A 21060-nucleotide genomic window follows, 5' to 3' on the forward strand; every position below is an offset into this window, starting at 1 on the left:
ACCCCCAAAGAAGTCATAACCTACATGTTAAGACTGCTTCTCTAAGTTGGTCCCTGTTTGACTCCTCTAACCCCACCCCACTCCTGACTTCTATACAGCAAATCCCCTATTCCTGAGACCCCCTATACCCTGGAGTTCCTCCAAGTGTGGCAGGCATGACCTTGGGCTTTTAAATCAGTTGGTGTCCCTTGCCCAACTGAGGATTCTCCCAGGACAGGGACCAGTCTTGATGTTCCTTAGTGTTCCCAGGGCTGGGGACCCAGGGACATGAAAAGGCAAGTCCCCCTCCCCAGCCCACCCATCAATTCCAGGAACGGGGGGGAGTGAGGGAGGGAGGAAGGGAGAGAGAGAGGAGAGAGGAGAGAGAAGAGCAGATGAGAGAGAGAGAGAGAGAGAGAGAGAGAGAGAGAGAGAGAGAGAGAAACTTATTCTGGGATGTGGGCTAGAGGCATAATACCCAAGGGAAGTCTACGGACATGCCTCAAGTGTAAGAGCTCTGGCTGCTCTCTCGGAGGACTTGGGTTCAATTCCCAGCACCCACATGGTGGCTCACATCTGTAACTCCAGTTGCAGGGGATCTGTCCCCCTCTTCTGGCCTTTGCAGGCACTGCATGCATATGGATGCTCAGACATGCAAATAAAACACCATGCATATCAAGATTCTTTTTAATTAAAAAGAAGTCAGGGCCACGCCTTTATGTCTCCAGAAAGTGTCTTTAACAGATGGGCAGAGACAGGCTGTGGCTAGTGTTGATCACAGGCAGCCACAGGGGCCCATGAACAGACTCAGAAGACAGCACTGAAGGCAGCCTGGCACTGAGGACTTCCTTACAGTCATCCCCACTGCCTTAGCCAAGAAGAGGAGTAATGGCGGGTGTGGAGGTGGCCTGCAGGCCTCCAGGCCACTCTGACTTCCCACATGACATACTGAGGGTCTTGGGTGACTGCACTTCCAGAGTATGTCTCTCCCATGGGAGAACAATAAGCCAGGGGACCACTCACCTCAGAGAGGACAGGTCACAGGATTCAAAGGAACCCAGAGAGGTAACCAGCAGCTCTGAGGACTAGGTTAGGTCCTGGGGAGGCTGCAGTACTGGGCCACCAGACAGCCATCCGGCTTACCAAAGTGTTCTCAATCTCTCATGAGGATATGGATTCTTAAAAGCTCCGTGAACATGTCAACCTTCCACAAGCAAACACTGAACGTTTTGGGGGTCCTCATGGGCCCTTGTTCTGGAGAGGACAAGTTCTGATGAGCTTGCTGTTTGGCGGGAACACGTAGGAAGGAATAAGAGAAGACGCCCGGGGAATCTTGCTCCCTTTATTCTCTCCAACTACTGAACATGACCACTGGTGACACAACACAGTGACTGACACACAACACTAAACGGGGACCTCCCCTCACTCCAGAGGGAGAAGGCAAGGGGAGCGGGGCTTCCTTTGTCGGGGCAAAGGATTCTGGGACCCGCTCACTTCAGACTGGGAGGTCAGATGGTTCAAGTCCTCTCCCCCGATTATGATTCATACCCAGTTCCTTTATGAGTTCTTATCTGACCCCACATTCATCATCAGTTCTAAGTTTTCCCTAAGTGCAGGTCAGCTCCACCCTCCCCCGTGCTTGGACTCTGCCCACGGTTGCTGGGCTCTTCCAAGAGCTCTGGCCCAGGATGGAGCTGGCTCCACTATGCCTCCCATACTCAGTTCTGGCAGACCTCTTCCTGAGCCAGTTAGAAGGACGCCGGGCCCTGCAACGGATTCCTCTGTGGCATAGCAGGGTGTGAGAGGGAGGTGGCCAGAGCCCATGAGGGCTCTGCTCTGCCCTTTTCCTGCTAGGAAGCCCAGGCACCACTTATGCACATGGTCCATTCAGTACTGGAGTCAAGAGCACAGCCCTCACTTGTCTCCAGAACATGTGAGCCTCCTACCCCATATGCTACGTCTTAGTCCTCAACAGTCTAGTTAGCCATGACTACACTGAGCACCTGCCCCCAGCAGTCTTCTGATGACAGACTCGCAGGCCTGGGTCAGAGGGAGTCTGCTCCTAGTTTTACGAAAGATAACTCTATTTTCTGCTACCACCTTAGAGGGGGACAAATCAGCTTATATTTAGGAGAGTATCTACTCCATTTTATAGGGATACCCTTTTATTAATATTTCTGTCACTATCAGACAGGCTCCTCCCCATCTCATGGTGCTTCCCCCGACCTCTGTAATTGTGTAAGGCCTGCCCTTTCTCTCTCCCCAGGAGGACTGGCATTTTTCTCCCCAGTATTCTAGATTTTGGTCCTTTAAATTTTGAGGTCATCTATTTTGGGCACAGGATAGATAGAAGGATGCTGAGCCTCTACCTTTTGAACTTCTAGCTTAGGTAATGGAATTAGATGTTTCTTCCTCAGCACTGGAGGGATCCAGGACTCCTAGAGCCATATCATGTCTCAGTCCTCCTACTCGGGAAGAGTGTGTCGCTAACGCCAGCACTGGGTAAGGACACTCCCTTTGCAACCAAAATACAGGGGAGAGTCCTTCCCATCTTTAAGGGTCTTCATAACAGATGTTTCTCGCCAAAGGTTTTCTTCAACCACTTCATAGGGCAACTGTCTCTGCTCCATCACAGAGCTCCCGTCATGTGAGCAGGTTGGGCTGGATTAATGGTCTAGCCTGTGCTGTCTGAGGAGGAGATGGGCCTGGCAGAGGAGCATGTCTCTTCCTTTAATTTCCCTCTAGTGGTTTCTGGCTAAGGAGAGAAAGGCCAAAAAGATCAGGTGGAATCTGTCCCTTCCCCGAGCCAGGATCAAATCTGCCACCCCATCTCAAGGGCATCCAGGTACTGAGGATGAGAAGGTGGTCAAGTTTCCATTGCCTCTTCGAGAACTCTGGTCCATTTTGTGCCATGTGTCCATCCGCCATATGCTGCCTGGCTCACCTGCAGGCAGCCTTACACAGAGTTCACACGAAAGGCTGAGGTTTAACTCTTGTTGCTGGTGAATCCAAGCTGCCTGTTGTCTTGCCATCCCTCGTCACCAGAGCCCACAAGTGGCGCTCTCTCATGAACTTGTAGAAGTCCAGGGAGGACAAGCACATACAAGCCTTGAATCTCTGAAGGAATTTATTCTTTGGAAGTTGACTAGCAGCGAGTGGCTCTCTCCACTGAGGACAGAATTCGAGGAAACGGGCTGCCACTGCAGTAAACCTGTGGCAGTTAGCTTTCAGGTAAAACCTGTGAGACCTGAGAATGTGGCAGAGGCCCCCTGAAACCCCAGAGGCCTCTCAGAGTAGACATCCCCAGCTGGGCTGGGGAAAGGCTGGTCCTGCCTGTCTGAGGAGAACCCTGACAGCCTGAACTGGGATCTGCTTGCACTTGAAGCTTAGCACGCTCCTGGGAGGAGGAACTGGCTAGCTTCCAGCTGCAGTTTCTCCACCGCGCCTGCTTCCCTTCAAACAGACTCAACTTTCCCCTAATAGCTGAGGTGGTTTCTCAACATTTTCTCAATAGTCTTACACTCAAGGTTGGTTATACACCCCAAACTCCAGCCTTTAAAATGGCTTGTCATTTCTGGGGGGCTCTTATTAATAAGGAACCCCACAGTGTTCCTTCCCCTAGTACATGCAATTCACCAAAGAACCTCTAGTGCAATGGATGTCTTGTCTCACCTGTGGGTCTGGAAGCGCCTAGTCATTCCCTCCCCACTTCTCTTCCTTCCTAGCTCTACTGAGTTCCTGCACAACTTCCCCACTGAGCATGCGCCTCTGTCCAAGGCCGCCAGGAGAGAAAACTACAAGAGTTCGGGTGTTTCCTCTGCCACCCAGGGCACCTCCCAAGTCAGTGCTGACTGTATTCCCTATACCTCCCCCACCTTAGAAGATTCTGAGAAGGATTTTAATACAGTTTTATGGGTTTGTCTAGAGACGTGTTAGAACCTCTTCCTACAATTAACAGGGCTTTTACCCACTATGGTTTATAGGGTTTCTCTGCTACAGACTTAAAGGGCTTTTTTCCTACATATGTATAGGGCTTCTAACCCAGCAGTTTTTCTCTACGGCTTATAAGTGGTCCCCACCCGCAATCTCATAGGCTTCTCACAGCTGACGCAAATGCACTATTTCTTCCCAGGGTTCTCCACTTCTCTACAATCTGATGGGGTTGGTTTCCTTTCCCCACAATTTCTCAGGAGAGAGAGGTCCCTGGTCTCCAGACCTCCTTCACAGGGAGACCCCTGGGTGACAGCTCCTGTGGAGGAGGAGCGCTGCGACTTCTGTAAAGCCATCACCACATTCAGGACACAGATAGGGCTTTTCCTCTGACAGAGTTTTCGGACTGTCCTCTTCCCTGTGGCTGCTGCTCTTTGGGGGGGTAGAGGCCTCTCCCTCGTCTTCCTGGTTTGTGGACAAGGTGACTGACTCTGAAGGGGGGTCCTCAGGAGTGGGGGCCCTTTCTTGAGTGTGGGTTTCCTGGTGGCGGGTAAGAGCTAGCCGGTCGAGGAAGGAGGCCCCACAATCAGAGCAGCTGTAGGGTCTGGCCCCCAAGGGGCTCCTGAGATGTTCCAACAGCACTGAGGAGCTCTTCCCCAGCTCCGAGCTCTTCCCCGGCTCCGAGCTCTTCTGGGACTTCCCACCCGCATGGACTTTCTGGTGCTGCAGCAACTCAGAGCTCAGGGCAAAGCTTTTTTTGCATTCCGGGCATTTGAAGGGCTTCCCACTTAGGAAGGAACTGGGCTCTGCCCCTTCTTCCCCAGGGCCAATCCTACACTCCGGAAAGAGAAAGGGCTTTTCATTGCCGTGGGTGAGCTGATGCTGCAGGAGCACTGCCCTGTCGAGGAAGCTTTCTCCACAGTAGGGACAAACATAGCACTTAGAGGAGAGCTGACCCAGCTTTTGGCTGAAGCCCTCCTGACCCTCAGGCACTTTCAAGGACTGTCCTGGGGGATCAGCTCTGCCCTCCGAAGCACCTGGATGTGAATTGCCCCCAAAGGGGAGCCTAGGGGAGCGGAACTGCGGAGGCTTGGGGGTTGGGTGTACTATGAGACCGTCTGCATTTTTGTAGGGGTTTTCTCCGATATGAATCCGCTGGTGCTGCATGAAGATGCCCTCGTCATTGAAGCCCTTGCCACAGACCAGACACTTGTGGGGTTTGGCCCCCGGTGGCGGGGTCAGCAGGGCAGGATCCCCAAGTCCTAACAAGCTGTCACTCTGTGCTCTCCGGGCAGGTGTCTTGCCTCTCTCATGGATCACGCGGTGCTGCTCCAGCTCCTGAGCCTCCAGGAAGGCCTTGCCGCAGTCCGAGCACACGAAGAGGTTCTCGTCCATGTGCGTGCGGACGTGCGTAATGAGGTTGGAGCTCTGGCTGAAGCTCTTGCCGCACTCGGGACACTTGTAGGGCTTCTCGCCCGTGTGCGTGCGGCGGTGCTGGATGAGGTGCGAGCTGCGAATGAAGCTCTTGCCACAGTCAGAGCACTTATAGGGCTTCTCGCCGGTGTGAATCCGCTGGTGGCGGATGAGCGTGGAGCTCATGATGAAGCTTTTGCCACAGTCGGCACAGATGTATGGCCGCTCCCCACGGTGGATGCGCTGGTGGTTGATGAGGTTGGAGCTGACGCTGAAGCTCTTGCCGCACTCGGGGCACTTGTAAGGCCGCTCACCTGTGTGTGTGCGCTGGTGACGCAGCAGCGTGGCACTCAGCGTGAAGGTCTTGCCACAGACGGGGCACTTGAAGGGGTCCTCGCGTAGGTGCGTCCGCTGGTGCTTGATGAGGGTGGAGCTGTGGCCAAAGCTCTTGCCACACTCCAGGCACTCATAGGGCTTCTCCCCCGTGTGAGTGCGCTGGTGCTGGGTCAGCTCTGAGCTCTGGATGAAGCTCTTGCCGCACTCGGTGCAGCGATATGGCTTCTCCCCTGCGTGGATCTTCTGGTGCTTGAGCAGGTTGTGGTTCTGACCAAAGCGCTTGCCACATTCGGGGCACTTATAGGGCTTCTCGCCTGTGTGCGTGGCCTGGTGCTGGATGAGGTCGGAGCTGCGGTAGAAAGCGCGCCGGCATTCGCCGCACTTGTAGGGCTTCTCACCGGTGTGGGAGCGCTGGTGCTTGATGAGGTTGGTGCTTTGTGTGAAGGCTTTCTCGCACTCCGTGCACTTGTAGGGCTTCTCGCCCGTGTGCGTGCGTTGGTGCTGGACCAGATTGGAGCTCCAGCTGAAGCACTTGCCACAGTCGGGGCATTTGTAGGGCTTCTCGCCCGTGTGCGTGCGCTGGTGCTGCACTAGGTGCGAGCTCTGGGTGAAGCTCTTGCCGCACTCTGAGCACGTGTTAGGCCGCTCCCCTGTGTGGATGCGCTGGTGCCTGAGCAGTTTTGACCACTGGCTAAAGCTCTTGCCACACTCGTTGCAGATGTACGGCTTCTCGGCCCCAGAAGGGCGGCCCTGCACCAGCTCCCGCAGGCTGGGTTCGCTGGCAGTGACTACTGGGGTGCTGTTCCAGGTGGTGAGGGTTCCCCATTGCCAATTGGTTTCACAGGCCTTGGTCCACTCGGAGGGGGAAGGGACTACCTCAGGGGCTGATGGGTCCATAGGGGTCTGGTGGTCAAAGGGGTTGGAAGAAGCCAGTGGGGCTGGGGAATCCTGAGGGGCTGAGGCATCCTGGGAGGGGTTCTCCAGGGGCATCTCTGGTGGGTCCTTGGATTCTGGACTCTGATCCGGATCTCCCAAGATGATCTCCTCCCCAGAACTTTCCTGCTGAGGGTTCTCCTCTTCATTGCCGCTCTCGGCACCTACAGACAGAAAGGGAGTCTCCAGCCCCAGCTCCTTTCAGAACATGGGGTCTGGTCTCTCTTCCCTCCCCTGTGACTGCTCAGAGTTTGGGCCCCTCCCTGAGCCAGAGTCACAGTCCCTTGTGCCCCTCACCTCCGTGAGCATTGTTCCGGCTCTCTTCAGGACCCTGCAGCTCTGGACCCCACAGCACCGTCTCAGGCTCCATCCCAGAGCTCCCGACTGAAGGTTCCAGGGACTCTGGTGGGGAGAGATGGGCACACAATGCGACCTGGCTATCTGCTTTTCTTTGTGCTCCCACTTCTGTGACGCTCAGTGACCTGCCACTCATATTTCTGGCACCATCTCTCCCTGAGCCCTGTGGCCGCAGAGGCCTGGTTCCAAACACTGTAGATCTTAAGATCGCAATGAAGCAACTCAATGAATGTAAAGAGTCAATTAAAAACTCATCAGTCATAACCCTTTGTACCTAGATGGAAGGCTGGAGCTCTAACGAACATGGGGGGGGGGGGGCGCTTTCACCCCACACATCCGATGCCCAGAGGCCTGGAACCGTGTTATTTTGCAAATCAGACAAAGCTCATTAAGACTCCAATTTTCTTCCTTTATGGGACTGCTAATTGAGACCAATAAACTTTCCCTTTATGAGCCCCACAGAGAACAACCAAGGCTTGCACTTTTTAAAGGGTTAAAAATAAAAGTTTCCCTGAAGGGACAGAGACTCACAAAGACCAGGGCACTTTGCCATTACCCAAGCACACAAAGAGGGTCGCCTAGGGTTGGGGGGGGTGTCTGAAGTCAGGGACGGGAAAGAGAGCAAAAGGAGTGCCTGGCTTGGTGACACACTTGGGGGAAAGAAACAGGAAGATCAGAAGTTCAAGGTCAGTCTCAGCTACAGGAGATCTTGTCTCAAGATGAAAGAGAGGGGGTGGTGCGGAGGGAAGGTGGTGAGCACACTGGGAGGTCAGGGTGCCATGTCTGCCAGGTGTCGTTATTTCTCTCACTGCCATGGAGACTCAGGAGTCAGCTGTTCATTTTACAGATTAGTAGGGCAACACCGGGGGAGATGTCTCCAAGGCCCAGACTGGGAAGTAACAGAGCTAAAACCGCAAATGCAGTGTTCTGCTTGGCTTGCCCCTAGTTCTGAAAACATCGAGTGACCTTGACAGTCATGGGAGACTCAAACTTGTGGGCTACTGGCCAGAGTCTGAGCGGTAGGTAATGCTCACCCCAAAGCCATCCACTGTTAGACCCACCGGGGGACCCATCCTTCTGCTCTGTTCTTTCTGCAAGTGTTTCATCACGTGCTTAGGAAAGGTGCCCAGGACAATCTTTGTTGAGTGTCTAAATGACCTAGACACCCTTTGCTCACGGAAAACCTATTTGGTTCAATGTCTTTAACGATCAGTTTGCAAAGGGACATTAGAAAAGAAAAGCAACTTCAGCGTGAGCCCCCTGGGAAAGGAATCATCTGTCACTCTCAAAATCTCTGAAGATTTCTGGGAGATAGAACAGGGCCATAGGAGCAAAGTACAGGCAGGTGCTCACATTTACACATTTAACGGCCCTGGACCGGCCTAGACTTGGGGTGACAATGGAGCCAGGGAGTTTATGCACAGGGACAAAAGCTCTCCAGGAGAAGTTGCTTTGTGAAGCAGCTGAAGGAAGAAACAGCAGCAGAAGCCTAAGTTAGAGGAAAGAAAGAAAATAAGTTTCATCTCCACAGTCTCCTCCGGTCTTTTTAAGGAAGGAAGATGGAGACCACCGAAGGCGCCTCCCCGAATGGGAGAAAGGTACTCTGCTGAGCGGACCGAGCACAGGTAGGAGCTGATGAACTTGAACTGCCTGAGAAACTTAGGCTCAGGGGCCTACTTTAGAAGGGAAAGGGTTAATGACAAGGCCACATGCAAGAAGTGGCAAAGACAGGGAGGCTAGAACTACTGGGAAGCAGCAGTCCAGGCCCGAGAGCGCCAGCCTCCGGCCCGGGAGGGCCCCCCGAGGACCGAGGCGGGAAGGACGGCCCGAGGCGGCAGCCTTCCCGCGGAGGTGCGCGCGGCCCAGGGTGACCCTGACAAGGAGGCAGCGGGACCGCCCTCGACGCCGCCCCCCGCACCCAGGCGGACCCGGACTTGAGCGCTCCTTTCCCGGAGCGCCGATCCCGACCCCGTCCCCGCAAGCCCGGCCGAGCCGCCAGCGTCCCCTCCCCGCCGCGGACGCCCAGGCTTCCCGGTTCCCGGCGAGCTGCCGCCGCCTCGCCGCCCCCGGCCGGACTCGCTCTCCGGGCGCGCACGCCTCCCCTCCCCCACGGCGGCCCTGGCGCGGTTCCCACCATCCCCCGGCCGCCGCCCCCGCCGTCCCCGCCGCCCCGGGCCCGGCCTGCGCCCCGCACCCGTCGCCGCCTCCTTGGCCCTATTGTTCCCCGGCGGCTGTCCCGGGCCTCCAGACCACCCCGGGAACCCAGGCGGCCCCAACTCACAGCTCTGGGGTCTGGGAAAAGCCGGAAGACAGAGCCCAGCCCCAGGGGACTTAACCCCTTAAGTGCCCTGCCTCGGGGGACAGGCTGGATGCCGAGCACTCTAGGGTCCTTCTCAAGGGGTGATTCCAGGCTGAGGACCCGGGGACCAGTTCAGGGTGACTGGGACGGAGCAGGAAGTGACCCCAGCTTCCCGGGCCCCTCTAGCCTGGAGTCAGAACATCAGCTCTATGGGATTTAACCCTTTGCCTCCCATAGTCTGGGGAAAGAATGGGGAGGGGGTACCGAAGCAAGGAGGTGGCTGATGACACCCCTCTCCCCGTGTCTAGTGGGATCGCGCAAGATCAGCTTTTGGAGGAGCTCAGAGGCCGGCGAGGGTCTCCGGATATCAGGCCGTGCTCTCTCTCCAAAGGCTCTGCCAGTCGCCCAGTTAAACTGATCTCAGATTGGGCCGCGGCGGGTCCCCTGAGACCGGCCTTTGTTTGAACTCACCCTGGGATGGGGCTGCTAAGCCTGAGTTGGTGACTCGGAGGTGGGAGCAAGGGTTGGGTGGGCAGACCGGGTCCAGCTTAAGAGCAGACGCTAACTAGCCTTAATTTAAGGCCAGGCAAGACTAGCCTGTGCTACGTGGTTCCGCCCCCGTGCCTCCATCACCCTCTGTCCCACTACCCTCTACCCCTACCGGTCCCCCCTTACACTCCCCCCTTCCAGTTCTATCTCCTTATAGGAGGAAACCGAGGCCCTGGGTGGCAGCAGAAACGGCAGTGTAGGTTCCCTGGCCAACGTGGACAAGCATTATTCTCTGCATCCCAGGGTAAGGAACCCAATTCACAGCTGGGCAATCCTTCCAAAAACCTAGGAAGCCAGAAGTAGTTCCGAATGCCTGTAATTCTATTGCTCGGGAGGCAGAAGCAGGAGAATCAGCAAATTCGGAGTCTGCCTGGTCCCCATAGTTCCAGGCCAGTCAAGGCTAGTGAGACCCTGGTTTCAAAACGACACAATGACCTCCCAGGTCCCAGGTAACTGGGTTCCCAGATTTTTCCAGTTTGTGTCTCACGATTTACCCACCACAGTCCCGAGAGAGAACTCCGAATCGTCCCCATTTTATAGACAAGGCAATCAGGACGTGAGATGTGAGATAAAATGTGTAAGGACACATCTGTAAGTCAGCCTCGGTGTGAAGAGAGCAGTGCCGAACAAGAGTTGAACTTTCCACCCTCAAGAAGCTTTAAAAAGTCGTCAGGCTGGGTGACACACACCTGTTGTTTCCAGCCCTTAGTAGGCTGAGGTGGGGGAATCAGAGCTGGAGTTCAAGGTCAGCTTGGGCCCACCTCAAACTGTAACTAACCAAATAAATAAAAAGCTCCAAGGTCTGTGTGGGATGCTGAGACAGGAGGATCACCGTAATTTAAAGCCAGTCTGGGCTCCACAGTGAGATCCCTGTGTTAAAACACCAAGGGATAAATACTGACTTGTGATGGGTGAATAACGTGTTCAACATTTCAAGACTGCTGTTCTTACAGAATTCACGAGAGACCCGCTTCAGCTTGTTCGGGACAGGGACCCGGATTTCAGTCCTGCCCCAGAGATGATGACTTCCCAGAAGAGCTGAGCTGATATTAAGAAACTGCCTCTCTTGTTCTTGCAAGACAATGGGTCCGGCAACTCACCACCGCTTGCTTGCTGGAGGTAACCGAGGCACCTGTGGGGTGTCTGTTATAAAATTAGGCACTGCTCACACAAAAGCAGGATGTGAGCTTACGCTCTAACCCTGACCCCACCCCTCAAAAACGCTGCAACTTTGTGGGTTTTCCCATATAAACTCTGTACTAACATCAGATCCGGACCATCGGTAGAGAATTCTGAGTCTCTGGTGTGGTTCTGACCGGTAATTTTTATTAAAGTCTCTTATTTGTTTAAAACACAAACATCTGGGCGGTGGTGACGCACACCTTTAATCCCAGCAGAGGCAGGTGGCTCTCTGTGAGACCAATGCCAGCTTGGTCTACAAAGCAAGTCCCAGGGCAGGTAGGGCTGATACACACAGAAACCCTGTCTCAAAAACAACAACCAAAAAAAAAAAAAAAAAAAACACCACCACAACAACAAAACACTAACAGACTGACGAATTTCTGAAAAACCCAGACCCATAACAGACTGTGTGTGTTTGTGTGTGAGTGTGTGTGTGTGTGCATGTGTGTGTGCACACACATGTGTACCATGCACAAAAAAATCATAAGAAAATGTGGAAAGGAGCGTCAGACCAGGGTGGTAAAGGGAGAGTGGGGGATCTAACAACCCAAGTGTCAGAAATTGCAAGGGATGCAGTTCTCTGGGCAGCTAGGGTTTAGACTGTGGCTTCAGGCTTCCCGGCTCTGGCTCCAGCGTCGGCTCTGTTAACCCACTTTCCCTCCAGGGACTTCCCTAGCTTCCTCTGGTTCTAGTTCCCCTTAACTCCTCCCACACAATCAGACCCTGGCCCACCCTGGTCCCTACCTCTTGTTCCTCATATCCTGTGACAGGGAACTTAAACTTTGCTGTCTCTTTCTACCAGTCCTTATACTTGCATGCTCAAGTCAACTCTGCTTGGGCAGGGCTTTGCCTTAGTGTTTACTGCTGTGTCCCCAGAGCCCACTACTGTAGCACGTGCTCAATTTGTTAAACAGGCTGAGATAGCTGGGCCCAGCCCTGGGGCAGGGAGAAACCCGAGAGCAGCTGGCTGGAGGTGCAGAGATTAATTAGTCCAGCGGAGGTTTTGTTTGTTTGCTTTCTGTTTTAGCTGCGTTAATTGCTATATTTAACAATCAGTACGTAAAAGCCAGGTGTAAGGCGGGCAGTGGTGGTGCACACCTTTAATCCCAGCACTCGAGAGGCAGATGGCAGGTGGATCTCCGTGAGTTCGAGGCCAGCCTGGTCTACAAAAGCTAGTTCTGGAACAGGCCCCACAAGCTACAGAGACATCCTGTCTCGGAAAAAAACAAAACAAAACCACAACCAGGTGCAGTTTGGCCAGGTAGGTCTCTCTCAGCCAAATCAGGAAACGGAGCATGGATGACCACTTGAGTTTAGAAGTTTGAGATCAGTTTGGGCAACACAGTGAGACAGTCTCACAAGATCACATCTGAATTCCCTGCTTCTCTGGAAAATCCAAAGACTGTAAACTGAGTGAAAACGAGGACATACCTGCCTCCAAATTATGGTTGAGAAGAGAGTTTACTGTAGATATAACGGAGTGTTCAGTCAGAGGCTTCTGAAAGAGTCCAGAGCAGGGAGAGAAATAAGTAGACTAAATTATGGCCAGTAGACTAACCAGGTCCTGAAGAGGTGAAGGGGGTGGGAAGCGAGAGAAAGAGAGAGGGAGACGAGATCAACGAGAGATCCAAGAGAGGAAAGAGCATGTCACAGAAATGCCAGGGTTATATAGGAAAGAGAGGCTGTGGGAAGGGAAGCCCCTGAGCTGGGAAGGTGTAGGTGGAAGGGGGTGGTTGAGGGCGGCCAGAGAGGAGCCACCGAGTGCTGAGCAAGCCTGGCAGCCAGCGTGCACTTGGCTACGATACTGGGCACCGCACAGCCTTTGTCCGGGTTTCTCTGGGACCTGACCGTAAGAATATAGTTAGCATACTCACTGTCATAAACTGACAACAGAGCGTCCTTTTCTTGTGTGTCCCAGCCTCACTCAAGCTAAAGACAGTTTCACTACTAAATGCCCTTCCCATATGACTATAGAGGTGGTTTCTTTCGTCGGTATGTCCCCCACATTCAGAGTAAGAAATACAAGTGGGGGTTGGTGGTGGAGAGGTGGCTCAGTTAAGAGCACTGGAAGTTATTCCAGAGGACCTGAGTTCAATTCCCAGTACCTACCGGCAGCTTAAACTGCCTGTAACTCTACCTCCAGGGGATCTGACACCCTCGCAGAATACCAATGCACATGAAGCAAAATAAAAAGAGAATACAAGGGATGTGAACTGGTATCCGCTGACACGTTATATTTTATTTATTTAGACTTTTGAAATAGGATCTCATCGTGTAGCTCTGGCTAGCCTTGTGAACTATGTAGACCAGGCTGGCCTCGAATCACAGAGACCACCTGCCTCTTGCCCTCCCAGTGCTGTAATTGAAAGCGTGCACCACTACGCCTGGTTGTAGTTACGTTTGTTGAGTACGTACTGCGTGTTGACACAGTGAACAAACTGCTTGGACCTCCCTAACACAGGATTCCAACCTTCTATCATCCTGATGGACAAAGCCACACTGCAAGGTTAGACTGGAACCCAGGTGCTTGCTGTGGCTCTTAACCGTCACTCCTGGGTGAGTTCAAGGGTGGTCTGAACTAACACAGAAGCACTACGGTCCCTCCCCTCTCTCCTACTCTTGGTCCAGAAGCCAGAGCAAGGCACTGGAGTGGCGGCAGGAAAACTCCATCAGGCCAAACCTTTCTCCAGGGGTAGTGGGGAAGGAGTGGTCCTGCTCCCAGGGAGGCAGGGGATGCACTGACCATATGCACGGGACATCTTCTTGCCTGTGGGCAGAGGTATGGTATCTATGTGACGACCCTGGCTGGGGAACTATGGGAAGGATGACGGTGACCCATCCCCATGCCTTTTACAAACAAACCACAGGCCATGTTTCAGAAATGCTCTCCCATCCTCCCCCAAGGCCCCTACATGCTGACAGTCATACCCCGAGTGCAGGGTTGCTGTGAGAGTTCAGAGGTTCTGGAGTGAACCGGGGCCATGCCTGTCGTCCAGGCCAGAGTCCACTGCCTGTTCTTGGGAAGAGGATCAGCCTTAGAGCTAAGGGGTAGGCAGCTCAATGAGATAGTGCTAGTCTGAGCATGTGGTAAGAATTAGTTTCCTTTCCCATAAGAGGTCATCAATTAACTCTGTTTAGAGTTCACCAACCTTGGCCTGTAGGCAGGAGACCCGGGAGTCTCGAAACCATGTCTGGAGGACTTGGGGAGTCTACAATCGTATGCCTCTGCTCTACAGAAACAGGCAGCATAGAGGACAGGATGCAAAGGTCAAGAGTTCAAGCAGAAGGAGACTGATGTCGTTTGCCCCAACACTGCTGCCTTATTGCAAGGTGAGTGGTTTCCCAGGGTTTTCACCCGGAGAGAATGGGGCCTCTGTCCTGGAGTTGTGTGTCTCATTGAGATACACTAGGAGCTTCTTTTCAATATAAGATGCTCAAATAAAGGACCTTCTATAGCCGAGACAGGGCTTCCAGCAATTTTATTTTATTTTATTTTATTTTTTTATTTTTTGGTTTTTTCGAGACAGGGTTTCTCTGTGGCTTTGGAGCCTGTCCTGGAACTAGCTCTTGTAGACCAGGCTGGTCTCGAACTCACAGAGATCCGCCTGCCTCTGCCTCCCGAGTGCTGGGATTAAAGGCGTGCGCCACCACCGCCCGGCTTCCAGCAATTTTAAAAATCAGGAACCTGTAGAGGAACTGGGTATAATGGCTCATGCTTCAATCCCAACCCTAGAGGCAGAGGCAAGATGACTCTGGGAAGTCTGAGTTTATCAGCCAGGGCTGCATGGAAAGGCATTTTCAAAAGAAGCCTGTAGTGGTTCCCGACCTGTTTACTCATTTCTCCATCCCCAAAGGCTTCCCCTTGTGTGTACTCCACCTCAGAAACCTCCTGTTCAGTGTGGTCAGCCACCCGACCCCTGCTGTCACCCAGACTTGCCCTTTGCTCCCCTGGCAACACCTGTCAGCCCCATTTCCCTATGCCAAACCCAGGCATTCCGTGGTGTGATCCAGCTGCCCTCACTTCCCCTGACTGACAGCGGAACTTCCTTGTGGTCTGTAATTGACAAGGATGTTTGTGTTCTTTCTGGCCGCTGGGGCTCCACAGAAGGAGTAGAGGTATAAAAGGTTGCGGGGCAAAATAAAGGTTGCTGTTCTTCCACCTGAAAAGAAGCCTCCGTGTGTCAATCCCGGCACACACACACACCCCCGCCAGTCTTGGCTAGCCAGGCTGCGCTCACTGCAGCATTCTGCTGCCCCAGACCTGGGGTGCCTCCTTCTGGACCCCTCAGCTTGCCCACATTCAGGTCATCCTTGACTCTGCACCCCTCTTCCATCCTCTGTCCTAGGCCACTGAAGCCCCCTCAGGACACCCCCACGTTCCATGATAATCAACAGAGGAAAATTCGGGTGGAGGAGTGCCAGGGGCCCTGACCAGAGGAACAGTAAGCAGCTTTGGAACTGCCGGAATACAGGCTAGCTAGCAGTCAGCACAAACACATTGGGTGGCCTTGAGAGGCAGAGGCCCAAGGGACCTCACGCAGCTCTGCTTAGTGCCCTCAAGGTCACCGTGTCCCTCACAATGCCCTCGCTGGGCAGCCTTACTGGTCCTTACCATAATAGTGATTGACTTTTTCCAACCATTGCTGCTGGAGCAGATACAGCCACCACCCTTAGAAAGAATTCAGATGGAGATCATTAGTAAATAGGTTAAGATATTTTATTAATGGCTTTGAAGTAGAAAATCTTGAGAAGCAATTTAAAGTTTAGAAAGGCACTTTTGATAGTTTAATGAAGGACTTGTTGAGGTCAGGGGACCAGAAGAAAGGCAGCCTGGTGATTACATGCTGACGTGCCTTTCTTGCTAGGTTAGGGATCAAAGGCGATTAATTCCTTCTACCTATCTTCCCCTCAGCTTCTTGATTTTATTTAATAAAATGTGGTTGGGTGGGTATATACCTTGAGGACAAAGTAGAAATGGCTGGCTGTTATATGTGTGTGTGTGTGTGTGTGTGTGTGTGTGTGTGTGATTCTTCTAAGAATTTTATAAGATTACTTTTTGAGATAAGTAAAATGATTGAGCCTTTCTTTGTAACCACAAAATGCAGCCTGCCAGTAAAGGAACTGGCTGAGAAAAATGCCTTGCTTGCTTACACTCTGTTAATCTACAAGTTGCTTAGATGCAAATGTGAGCCCTTGGGAATAATTTGTTTTTCACCTGTAATATGTAAAATATTTAATCATGGAAAGGAAATGAGAAACATGCTGTTATTACTTGTATTCACTGTAATCTTTCACTTAAAAAATAGAATGTAACCACATTGTAATGTTACATTGCTTGAAACATTTTGCTGGGGTATACAAACTGTAAGGAAAAAAATAAAGTCAGGAGGAAAACACCAGGAAAAATGTAGAAGGAACGATGTAAGGGAAACAGCAGAAGGAGGTAAAAGAAAAATAAAGAGACCCTGGTGCAAGGTGTGTGGGTGTGTGTGTGTGTTTCCTTCTTTCTTTGCCGGCCCCAGAGAATTAGGTTTTTCTCCCTCCGAGGAAGAAGTCTGTTGTGTGATAAGCTGCTGACTGTGAACCTCCTCTTCAGCTGCTGAGCTGCGGAAAGCTGGACTTTCAGCAAGATCTACCTACAGAGCCCTGGCTATCCTAGAACTCACATGAGATTGCATGTGTCTGCCTCCCAAGTGTGGGGGTTAAAGGCTGTGGAACTGGGCCAGTTCTCTTTGTTTTGTTTTGTTTGTTTGAAGCAGGGTCACACACTGCTCAGGCTGGCTAGAATGACCTTGACCTGATGACTTTGCCCCAGCCTTGCCAGGGCCAGGATTGCAGGTATAGGAGACTCTACCCAGCACAGTTTTTAAAAGTCAAAAATAATCTTGAGCTATAGAAAAACCATTTTGACCAAGTCAAATAAATGTAAGTATGGAATTAAATAAAAATAAATATAAGCAAAACAAAACTTGTATTATTTTTCAGTCAAAGGTTTGCATTAAGGTGTGATCTGAAATAATTCATGTCACCATTCTGACCCTGTTTATCTGCAAAGTGACAGCCGGGACCAAGAGCCTTGCCGTGGAAGAATTTGTAGGACCTGACTCCTGACTGGGCAGCTAGGTGCTTGGGAACAACGGTTTGTTTCTGAGGAGAAAAGATCGCAGAGAAGAAAAAAACAAAGTTTATCTTATTTGCCTTGGTGTTTTGTCCATGTGTCTGTCTGTGTGGTAGTACTGGATCTCCTGGAATCAGAGTTATACTCAGTTGACAGTGGCCATGCGGGTGCTGGGAATTGAACCCGAATCCTCTAGAAGAGCAGCCAGTGATTTTATTTTGTTATTATTTATTTATTTACTTGTTTGTTTGTTTGTTTATTTTTTGCAGCCAGTGATTTTTAACCACTGAGCCATCTCTCCAGTTTGAGTAAGGGATTTAAACTTGCAAATTTGTATTTGGTGTGCTGATTTCCAATTACAAAAACATATCTTAATGCTAGTTTTTCAAGTATACGTTTGAGAATGGAGGTTTGTAGGATTAAAAACATGCTGTTTTTCTATTTCTAGCCATCCAGGGTGTATATTCCAGTAATCCCAGCACACGGCAGGCTGAGGCAGGAGAATAAAGAGTTTTGAAGCCAACTTGGCCTACGTAGAAAGACTGTAAAAATAAACACAAAAACTTAACTGGGCGGTGGTGGTGCACAACTTTAATCCCAGCACTCAGGAGGCAGAGGCAGGAATTTCTCTAAATTGGAGGCCACCCTGTTCTACAGAGTGAGTTCGAAGGCAGCCAGGAGTGTTACACAGAGAGAAAACAAATCAAAACAATAGTTCCAGGACAGGCTCCAAAGCCACAGAGGAACCCTGTCTCGAAAAAAACCAAAAAAAAAAATAATAATAATAATAACAATAAATAACTATAAACACAAAGACACGAGCTATGTGTACTGCCCAGTGATAGATATTTGACTAGCATCCACAAGAGACCCCAGGTTTAATCCCCAGCACCCCAAAACTCAAGCCCACATGTGGGAATCATTTGTCTGAATCTTTCTAAACTACATTAAGATGAAATGTGGCTGAGGCTCTGCCCTAGGACTCAGGGCCCACTCTTCAGCGAAGTCTCAGACCGTGCGTGGGGAGCCACTCTAGTGTAAGGATGGGAGTTGAAGGGGCGTGCTGCATTGTCGTGGCACAACCTGAACTGCCTTTGAACCTCTGCACCTCTCCAAACACTTGCTTGGCTCTGCCAGGACCTTGACCTGTACCTGGAATCCATGCGGGCTGAGAATCAGAGGCCATGGTCCTAGCCAGACCGAGCCTTCTTGGCTCGCACAGGGCTCCTCCCCTCCTGCTCTTTCTCGTCATGGCATCGAAGGCCGATCCTGCACAGCAGGACTGTCCTGCTCCTGGGCCACTGACTGAGTCACCAAGTCTCCTTCTCCAGCAGCCTTTATCTTCAGAGACCTTGAAAATCCCAGTCAGCTGTAGCCTGGGTCCTGGTGTTGACGTGGCTCGAACTTGCTGTGTTTACAAGGCTCTTTCATGAGTCTTTTGCTTCTTCCGATGCCTGCTGCAGCTCACATGACAGCTCTTATTTCTGAGGACATGGACGTCAGACAGAGGAGGCCACGTTCCAGACCCACACAGCCATGATCCCCCCCTCCCCCCCCCGTGTGTGTGTGTGTGTGTGCCTGCATGCGTGTACATTTTCTTTTTTGAGACAGGGTCTCAGGCTGGTCTGAAACTCACTGTATAGCCAAGAGTGACCTGGACCCCTGTTTCTCTTGCTACCACCACACCATGTTGGTGTTACACAGGTGTGTCGCGCCATCACACCGAGAACCCCACCTTTATGGAACGGTTTGAGTCGCGCCTCTTCCACAAAGCCTCTCTTGACAAGCAGAGTGTCTCCTTGGCCCTCATCGCTGCTGTCTAACTGCTGGGATCCACTGCCACCAGCTGGTTACCCATATGCAGTAGTAATTAAATTTTCTTCATTTGACTAATTTTTCTTTTCTTTCTGATTTTTTTTTCTTCCTGTTTTGTGGTTTTCCCAAGACAGGTTTCTGTGGACCAGCCCTGGCTTTCTGGAACTCACTTTGTAGACCAGGATGGCCTTGAACTCACAGAGAACCACCCTGCTTCTTGCCTCTCAAGTACTGGGACTAAAGGTGTGCGCCACCACTGCCCAGCACTATTTTTTTCTTAAATGAAGGAATGTTTCTAAAGCTAACATAGTGATGCAATGCCTCTAATCCTGACACTCAGGGCCACATACATTAAGACTCTCATTTAAAAAAATAAAAGGGCCTTTAATCCCATCACTCGGGAGGCAGAGGCAGGCGGATCTCTGTGAGTTCGAGACCAGCCTGGTCTACAAGAGCTAGTTCCAGGACAGGCTCCAAAGCCACAGAGAAACCTTGTCGCGAAAACCAAAAAAAAAAAAAAAAGGACCCGATGCGTGGTAGTGGTGCTTGCTTTAATCCTAGCAATTGGAGAGAGAGGCCAGTGGATTTCTGAGTTTCAAGGTCAGCCTGGTCTACAAAGCCAGTTCCAGGACGCCAGGTATAGACAGGAAAACCCTGCCTTGAAAAACAAAAACAAAGAAGGAAAAGGAGACAAAATACAAATCTGAGAAGGAAGTTCACTGTTAGTGTGAAAAACAGAAAATTTCTATAAACTTACCATCAGACAAGTGCTGGTGGCCAAGCATAGGAACAGCTTAGTATCTCGGGGCTCCACTCGGTTTGGACTTACACATCCTCCCCTCTTCTTCGCAACGCACTTGGCAGCCTTCACCCTACGTGAACTCCCACAGATCTCTCTCCTGGATCCTCGCCCTGAGTCAAGCTACCCATACAGCCCCTCTGAACAATAGTACAAGCTTTCTCTGCCCTATCAACAACCAAGTTTAGACAGTTTCTATCCTAGGGTATTCCTAACATATCTGAGCCTGAAGAATTCAAGGGCCGAGTTGGTCTGAGCTGGTTGGGGAGCATGCGCAGTAAGGCAAAGCTGTATCCTTAGTGAACGCCTACAAAGAATCCCCAACTTACCCTCCTTATGCCTATGCATAATTGGTCATTCAATATGATTAAAATCAGATATATTATGAGGCAGAATTTTGTGGCAGTAGAAAAACAATCTATAAACCTAATCTATCAACCAAAACAGAGAATCACCCTTACTGCCCAAGGAACCAAAGTCCGCCTTCTCTTGAACCCCAAAACCCTGAGTGGTAGTTGGAGACTGGACTTTCGTCATGGGTGCCCTCATTCCTTTCTGCATGGTACTTACCAGATCACCTCCCCAGGCTGTCCTGTCGCTTGCACTCACTATAAGTTATCCTGCTACTTTGCACATCTGTGATCCTTATTTTCAGTTTTATGGCTAAGAGGCCAAGAACCTGGAAAGGGCCTGACCCTGACCAGCTGGCTGTAGTTAGAGCTCAGTTGATAGGGTGTTGGCCTAGCATGCAGGAACACTGGGTTTGAAGCTCAGCATTTTGTAAAGTGGGGGTGTGGTACTCACCCGTAATGCAGGTACTCAGGAGGTGGAGGCAGGAGGATCAGAAAGTTCAAACTCATCCTTGACTAGAAGGCTGGATGTGGTGGTGCACACCTTTAATCCCAGCACTTGAGAAACATGCAGGCAGACTTCTAGAGATGAGTACCATCAGCTACATAGCAGGTTCCAGGGTAGCCAGGGCCAATAGTGAGACCCTGTCTAAAACAAAAACAACAACACAAAACACAGAACTTGAAAACATCCTTGGCTGTAATTAATTTATGGGCCAACAAGAAATAAAATAGGAGGAGGAGGAAGAGAAGGAAGAAGGAAGGGAGGGAAGGGACGGAGGGATGGAGGGCGTTAGGGAGGGGAGGAAGGAAAGAACAAACACCATTTGCCTGCCTCTTGCCTTGGTGGGGCACTCTGGGCTTCTTTCCACCACTGGACTGAGAACACATCTGTTCCTGAGCCCTTCTTCACAAGCGTGTAGTTGTGTGGGGCTTGTCTTCCTTTCTCTTGGGTAGGTAGCTAGGAATGGAATTGCTGAGTCTATAGTGATTCTGTACT

General features: G+C 51.4%; 1 protein-coding gene and 1 long non-coding RNA gene across 9 annotated transcripts; one reads left to right on the top strand and one right to left on the bottom strand.

Annotated features, from left to right (window-relative positions):
• Nucleotides 1-1509: 1509 nt before the first annotated feature.
• On the bottom strand, nt 1510-9808 carry Znf629 (zinc finger protein 629). Of its 4 annotated transcripts, none has more exons than XM_038325388.1 (3): nt 9719-9808; nt 6889-6993; nt 1510-6755 (listed from the first exon to the last, which is right to left on the bottom strand). In XM_038325388.1, the coding sequence occupies exons 2-3, from the start codon at nt 6959-6961 to the stop codon at nt 4201-4203; spliced, it is 2628 nt and encodes an 875-aa protein (XP_038181316.1). In that variant the 5' UTR covers nt 6962-6993; nt 9719-9808; the 3' UTR covers nt 1510-4200. The 4 variants fall into 4 exon arrangements, with proteins under 4 accessions (XP_038181316.1, XP_038181311.1, XP_038181306.1 ...); XM_038325383.1 differs by lacking the exon at nt 9719-9808 and adding an exon at nt 9143-9703; XM_038325378.1 differs by lacking the exon at nt 9719-9808 and adding an exon at nt 9230-9702.
• Nucleotides 8112-18617, top strand: LOC119811460. Of its 5 annotated transcripts, XR_005284986.1 has the most exons (6): nt 8112-8293; nt 8500-8573; nt 9556-10040; nt 10750-10915; nt 14140-14308; nt 15325-18617. It is a non-coding gene; the product is annotated as an uncharacterized LOC119811460 (long non-coding RNA). The 5 variants fall into 5 exon arrangements; XR_005284984.1 differs by having other exon boundaries at nt 8112-8573; XR_005284987.1 differs by having other exon boundaries at nt 8112-8573; nt 17366-18617.
• Nucleotides 18618-21060: the final 2443 nt, after the last annotated feature.

The sequence above is a fragment of the Arvicola amphibius genome, chromosome 1 (assembly GCF_903992535.2).
Source record: "Arvicola amphibius chromosome 1, mArvAmp1.2, whole genome shotgun sequence".
NCBI classification, from domain to species: domain Eukaryota; kingdom Metazoa; phylum Chordata; class Mammalia; order Rodentia; family Cricetidae; genus Arvicola; species Arvicola amphibius.